The sequence below is a fragment of the Coregonus clupeaformis genome, unplaced genomic scaffold, assembly GCF_020615455.1.
Source record: "Coregonus clupeaformis isolate EN_2021a unplaced genomic scaffold, ASM2061545v1 scaf4494, whole genome shotgun sequence".
Lineage (NCBI taxonomy): Eukaryota > Metazoa > Chordata > Actinopteri > Salmoniformes > Salmonidae > Coregonus > Coregonus clupeaformis.
Genome location: NW_025537948.1, coordinates 1 through 7,561, shown reverse-complemented (window position 1 = coordinate 7,561; position 7,561 = coordinate 1). Strand labels below are relative to the sequence as shown.

Genomic DNA, 7,561 nt, shown 5'->3' with positions numbered 1-7,561 from the left:
TCTGGAGAGCTTCAATTGCGAGGAGAAACTGAGAGCGTACTGATAGTGCTGCTATAGTCTGCAGTTCAGCTTTGAGGAAGTCTTGGTTATTATGAAAGCTGGTCAGTGGGGAAAGAGGGTCTGGCCTTTTGATCACACCATGATGAGGACACTGTGTGTGTGTGTGCGTTTTTTATTCCTCACCCTCTCTTCCTCTTCCTTTCACTGAGGGCAGCGATGCTGGGTAATGTGGGCAAGGTGTGTTAAAGCCAAGGGTGTGTTAACGATTTGAAGCACTCTTTTGTTCGAGGTTGTAAAGATATGTGTCGTAACCTGCTGTTTTCTTCCTCTCTCCGTCACAGGGCAGTGATGCCGGGTATGGTGATGTTTCGGCGGCGCTGGTCAGTTGGCAGTGATGACCTAGTGCTGCCCGCCCTCTTCCTCTTTCTACTACACTGCGTCTGGTGAGTACTGCGTTTGGATGTTTCTCTCTCTGAGTGTATGTTCCTGTGTCTGTCTGTTGCGGTCAGGAGTCTCCGCACCAAGCGAAAAGTTTGAAGCTGTATATGAGATGAAATTCTTACCCCCAAAAATGTTGTGTCATGCCCCTCTCTCCCCCTCCCCTGCCAGGCTGGTGGTTCTGTCTGTGGTTCTGTTCGGCCTGCCCTATGGCTCGGACCAATCCTGCTCAGTCACCTTGGTGGACCATGGTCGGGGGTACCTGGGCATCCTGGTCAGCTGCCTGATCTGTGAGAGCGCCATCATGTGGCTGAGTATGAGAGGCAGCATCCTCTATACACAGCCCAGAGAAGCTGTGCAGTATGTCCTCTACATACGACTAGGTAAGACACACCAGCATGTTCTCACAAACACACTATATATAGTCACACTTAAAATATACTCCACCTGTTCTCCATAATATCCTGTCTAATTTCACAATATTGAGTAATGTTGTTTCCCTGTGTTTCACTCCCCTCTCTGCTTTCTCTCTGTCAGCCATCCTGTTGGTGGAGTTGGTATATGCAGTCGTGGGGATCGCCTGGCTTTTCCAATACTACCAACCATGCTCTGATGTCACTGCCAAGAACCTTGCTTTGGGTGAGTTAGAGACGGAGCAGCAATCAATAGAAGAAGCATGTTGGAGACTAGAGTAATCTTCAAAGAGAGAACAAGGACGGACTTGTATAACAAAGTAATGGAGTAGAAAGGCACGAGCATGTGTAGCTTTTCCTACACTCTTGCGTGGTTCGTTATCAAGAACACAATGTATCAAAACGATCCTGTCTTCACCCTGTCTCCCCCAGGGATTGTGGTGTGCAATTGGCTGGTGATCTTCAGCGTGTGTTTCACCCTCATGTGTACCTTTGACCCCACGGGACGCACCTTTGTCAAACTGAAAGCCACCCGGCGACGCCAACGCAACCTCACCACCTACACCCTCAGGTTGGTACCCTCTTCCCTGCATACTATCATCTGTACACCCTTAGGTTGGTACGATCTGCCCTACACACTACCATCTCTAAACCCTCAGGTTGGTACCTTCTGCCCTACACACTACCATCTCTACAGAGTATACCACCTACACCTCAGGTTGGTACCCTCTGCCCTACACATTACTACCCTCTCTGCCCTACCCTGACCACACCCAGCACAGCACACTAAGGTAACCATCCTGCCGTGCCTCCCTTCCTCAGACACAGGCTAGAGGAGGGCCAAGCCAGCAGCTGGAGCAGGAGACTGAAGTTCTTCATGTGCTGCACCCGAGCCCAGGACACACAGTCTGTGAGTGAAATAGAATTAATGTTCCTCTATCTATCACTCAACTTCCTATATGATACAAGCTATTCAGTGATAATCAACGGTTTTGGTTAGGATCTGTTCTTGTGGTTATTCATGGTTCAACCTGTAGCTTTCCTCTCCTGTTAGGATGCGTATTCTGAGGTGGCCAGCCTGTTTGCAGAGTTCTTCCGAGATCTGGACATTGTGCCTAGTGACATCATAGCTGGCCTGGTGCTGCTTCGCCAGAGACAGAGGTCCAACAGAGGTGCCATTCTGGACCAGGTAACAGGGGATGGGGACCAGTGTGGAGAGAGAAAGAGCGAGGGATGGGGGGGAAGGTAAAATGGTGACAGAGTAGGAGGGCCTGTGTGTGTTTTGTGTTTGACATACAGTACCTGTCAAAAGTTTGGACACACCTACTCATTCCAAGGTTTTTCTTTATTTCTTACTTTTTTCTACATTGTAGAATAATAGTGAAGACATCAAAACTATGAAATAACACATATGGAATCGTGTAGTAACCAAAAAAGTGTTAAACAAATCAAAAATATATTTGAGATTCTTCAAAGTTGCCACCCTTTGCCTTGATGACAGCTTTGCACACTCTTGCCATTCTCTCAACCAGCTTCATAAGGTAGTCACCTGGAATGCATTTCAATGAACAGACGTGCCTTGTTAATTTGTGGAATTTCCTTCCTTCTTAATGCATTTGAGCCAATCAGTTGTGTTGTGACAAGGTAGGGGTGGTATACAGAAGATAAGCCCTATTTGGTAAAAGACCAAGTCCATACTATGGCAAGAACAGCTCAAATAAGCAAAGAGAAACAACAGTCCATTATTACTTTAAGACATGAAGGTCAGTCAATCCGGAAAATGTTCTTCAAGTGCAGTCGCAACAACCATCAAGCGCTATAATGAAACTGGCTCTCATGAGGATCGCCACAGGAAAGGAAGACCCAGCGTTACCTCTGCTGCAGAGGATAAGTTCATTAGAGTTAACTGCACCTCAGATTGCAGCCCAAATAAATGCTTCAGAGTTCAAGTAACAGACATATCTCAACATCAACTGTTCAGAGGGGACTGTGTGAATCAGGCCTTCATGGTTGAATTGCTGCAAAGAACCCACTACTAAAGGACACCAATAAGAAGAAGAGACTTGCTTGGGCCAAGAAACACAAGCAATGGACATTAGACCGGTGGAAATCTGTCCTTCTGGTCTGATGAGTCAAAATTTGAGATTTTTGGTTCCAACCGCCGTGTTTTGTGAGGCGCAGAGTAGGTGAACGGATGATCGCCGCATGTGTGGTTCCCACCGTAAAGCATGAAGGAGGAGGTGTGATGATGTGGGGGTGCTTTGCTGGTGACACTGTCTGTGATTTATTTAGAATTCAAGGCACACTTAACCAGCATGGCTACCACAGCATTCTGCAGCGATACGCCATCCCATCTGGTTTGCTCTTAGTGGGACTATCATTTGTTTTTCAACAGGACAATGACCCAAAACACACCTCCAGGCTGTGTAAGGGCTATTTGACCAAGGAGAGTGATGGAGTGCTGCATCAGATGACCTGGCCTCCACAATCACCCGACCTCAACCCAATTGAGATGGTTTGGGATGAGCTGGACCGCAGAGTGAAGGAAAAGCAGCCAACAAGTGCTCAGCATATGTGGGAACTCCTTCAAGACTGTTGGAAAAGCATTTCTCGTGAAGCTGGTTGAGAGAAGTGTGCAGAGCTGTCATCAAGGGAAAGGGTGGCTACTTTGAAAAATCTGAAATATAAAATATATTTTGATTTAACACTTTTTTTGGTTACTACATGATTCCAGGTGTGTTATTTCATAGTTTTGATGTCTTCACTATTATTCTACAATGTAGAAAATAGTAAAAATAAAGAAAACCCCTGGAATGAGTAGGTGTGTCCAAACTATTGACTGGTACTGTAGTCTTACTAGTACTGTATATTCCAATATGTGAAATTGTGTGATGTGTGTTGTTTTTCTCCCTCAGGCCAACAATGACATTTTAGCCTTCTTATCTGGAATGCCTGTAACTCGCAACACCAAATACCTGGACCTTAAGAACTCGGTGAGTTTGTGTTCGTGGATTTATATTGAACCTCTAAGGCAGCAGTGTAGCCTCTGTCTCTCTGTTTGTGGATGTATTTTTAACATTGTGTGTGTGTGTCCCTCAGACGGAGATGGGCATGTACAAGGAGGTGTGTTACTACATGCTGTTTGCCCTGGCCGCGTACGGCTGGCCCATGTACCTAATGAGGAAGCCTGCGTGTGGGCTGTGCCGCCTGACCAGCTCCTGCCAGTAAGTCTGCCTGCCTCCCTGGCGGGCTCCCCGCCTCCCATCCCATGCACTTACACCGGTTTCACATTTCACATTCATCAGCATTGACAAAGTGGTAATCCACTGGGACAATAACACTCTGGTCAGACCCCACTCTCTGACACAGTGGGTAAACAATGGAGCACTGACACACAGCGTGTTCCACTCCACTGTTCAGACAAAACACTGAACCACGCACTAACCACTTGACTAGTGATACAAATACCTAAATACAGTGAATCACACAGATATGTTTGTGTTTTAGACTCACACACTCAATCTAATGACCTATTGAAGTAATCTCTCTCCATCTCTCCCCTTTCTCACTCTCTCTCTTCCTCTCTTTATTTCCCTCATCTATGTGTGTCTGTCCTCTACTCTCTCTCAGCTGTACATCAGGGTCTGGCTCTAGGCTGTCCCAGACAGTGACGGTGGAGGAGGATAACTGTTGTGGCTGTAACGTCCTGGCTATCCGCCGCCACTTCCTGGACAGAGAGCTGAAGCAGGTCCACGTTGTCTACACATCCTGGCACGACGCGGTGAGTAGAGTACCCAACGGAAGGGTGACCGACTTAGGGGTCAGGCGTCAGTCTGGACAATTACAAGGCATGACTAGAATACAGCAGATACAACATGGCGTGTTCGTAGAAGCAATTTTCACTGTACAGATGAACAAGTGTATGATTTCTCATATTGTCTGTCAGGCAGACATTTTCTGAATCCCTCTCCTTGGAATTGTTTCTCTTAATGACTCCTTGATGATATATTGCACTTAGTGCCCCCCAATAATAGATGTAATATAACACCTTTTATAAACTGGGTGGTTTCGAGCCCTTAATGCTGATTGGTTGACAGCCGTGGTATATCAGACCGTATACCACAGGTATAAGTGACAAAACATTTATTTTGACTGCTCTAATTTACGTTGGTAACCAGTTTATAATAGCAATAAGACACCTCGGGGGTTTGTGGTATATGGCCAATATACCACGGCTAAGGGCTGTATCCAGGCACTCCGTGTTGCATCATGCTAAGATCAGCCCTTAGCCGTGGGATATTGGCCATATACCACACCCCCTTTGGCCTTATTGCTTAAATATTGCATTGCTCTGTACCAAGGGAAGTAAATCACACTGCCAATTGGCTGGCTGGACAAATATCCCAATCACATACAAAATATTACACCTGTTAATTATTTTCCGTTTGCAGAGGGAAGTTGCCATAGCGAGAGAGCACTCAAAACACACTGATTTGTAAAGCAGACTTCTCTGTTAACTGGGCCAAGTCTGACTTTCCATCCATTAAAGCACACCATGCAGGCTAGCTAGCAGGAGAGTGGAGGGTCTGGAGTCTGCAGACTCGCATCACAGAGAGTTAGGCCAGGACACTCCATGATGGAAGTCATCATTATAGTCCTTGGCTGTTTCATCTGCGATGTCTTTGATTGATGTGTGTAACTAAAAGAAATAGATTTAGCTGCTACCTCTCTCACTATGCTCTCTCTCCCCTTCATAGGTTTACGAGACACCTTTCTTTGTGGCTGTGGATCACGGGAAAAAGAAAGTTGTCATCAGCATTCGAGGAACCCTGTCCCCCAAAGTAAGACACCACACACTGTGACACAGTGACAAACCAATGACTCACAAGTGACTGACCAGAGAGTAATCTAACTACCATGGTTATGTACCAAATGGCAACCTATTCCCTATATATTGCAACACTTTTGACAAGAGCTTCTGGTCAAAAGTTGTGCATGTAGTGTTTAAAAAAAGAGAGAGGGTGATTGCATCTCCCAAAAAGACTGCAACAACCTACACAGTCCACTATATAGGTCAAAAGGTGCTATTTGGGATGTACAGTGGGGAAAAAAAGTATTTAGTCAGCCACCAATTGTGCAAGTTCTCCCACTTAAAAAGTTGAGAGAGGCCTGTAATTTTCATCATAGGTACAAGTCAACTATGACAGACAAAATGAGAGAAAAAAATCCAGAAAATCACATTGTAGGATTTTTTATGAATGTATTTGCAAATTATGGTGGAAAATAAGTATTTGGTCAATAACAAAAGTTTCTCAATACTTTGTTATATACCCTTTGTTGGCAATGACACAGGTCAAACGTTTTCTGTAAGTCTTCACAAGGTTTTCACACACTGTTGCTGGTATTTTGGCCCATTCCTCCATGCAGATCTCCTCTAGAGCAGTGATGTTTTGGGGCTGTCGCTGGGCAACACGGACTTTCAACTCCCTCAAAAGATTTTCTATGGGGGTTGAGATCTGGAGACTGGCTAGGCCACTCCAGGACCTTGAAATGCTTCTTACGAAGCCACTCCTTCGTTGCCCGGGCGGTGTGTTTGGGATCATTGTCATGCTGAAAGACCCAGCCACGTTTCATCTTCAATGCCCTTGCTGATGGAAGGAGGTTTTCACTCAAAATCTCACGATACATGGCCCCATTCATTCTTTCCTTTACACGGATCAGTCGTCCTGGTCCCTTTGCAGAAAAACAGCCCCAAAGCATAATGTTTCCACCCCCATGCTTCACAGTAGGTATGGTGTTCTTTGGATGCAACTCAGCATTCTTTGTCCTCCAAACACGACGAGTTGAGTTTTTACCAAAAAAGTTCTATTTTGGTTTCATCTGACCATCTGACATTCTCCCAATCCTCTTCTGGATCATCCAAATGCACTCTAGCAAACTTCAGACGGGCCTGGACATGTACTGGCTTAAGCAGGGGGACACGTCTGGCACTGCAGGATTTGAGTCCCTGGCGGCGTAGTGTGTTACTGATGGTAGGCTTTGTTACTTTGGTCCCAGCTCTCTGCAGGTCATTCACTAGGTCCCCCCGTGTGGTTCTGGGATTTTTGCTCACCGTTCTTGTGATCATTTTGACCCCACGGGGTGAGATCTTGCATGGAGCCCCAGATCGAGGGAGATTATCAGTGGTCTTGTATGTCTTCCATTTCCTAATAATTGCTCCCACAGTTGATTTCTTCAAACCAAGCTGCTTACCTATTGCAGATTCAGTCTTCCCAGCCTGGTGCAGGTCTACAATTTTGTTTCTGGTGTCCTTTGACAGCTCTTTTGGTCTTGGCCATAGTGGAGTTTGGAGTGTGACTGTTTGAGGTTGTGGACATGTGTCTTTTATACTGATAACAAGTTCAAACAGGTGCCATTAATACAGGTAACGAGTGGAGGACAGAGGAGCCTCTTAAAGAAGAAGTTACAGGTCTGTGAGAGCCAGATATCTTGCTTGTTTTTAGGTGACCAAATACTTATTTTCCACCATAATTTGCAAATAAATTCATAAAAAATCCTACAATGTGATTTTCTGGATTTTCTTTTCTCAATTTGTCTGTCATAGTTGATGTGTACCTATGATGGAAATTACAGGCCTCTCTCATCTTTTTAAGTGGGAGAACTTGCACACATTGGTGGCTGACTAAATCCTTTTTTTCCCCCACTGTAAG

General features: G+C 45.5%; 1 protein-coding gene across 1 annotated transcript; it reads left to right on the top strand.

The window, feature by feature from the left end:
- Positions 1–343: 343 nt before the first annotated feature.
- LOC123490712 (diacylglycerol lipase-alpha-like) lies at positions 344–5,692 on the top strand (the record flags this gene model as incomplete). Its single annotated transcript, XM_045220597.1, has 10 exons — positions 344–443; positions 610–821; positions 976–1,077; positions 1,284–1,422; positions 1,674–1,761; positions 1,906–2,040; positions 3,767–3,844; positions 3,951–4,075; positions 4,482–4,632; positions 5,609–5,692. Coding segments are annotated over exons 1-10 (1,209 nt in total), but the record flags the coding sequence as incomplete, so codon positions are not given.
- Between the last annotated feature and the right edge of the window lie 1,869 nt (positions 5,693–7,561).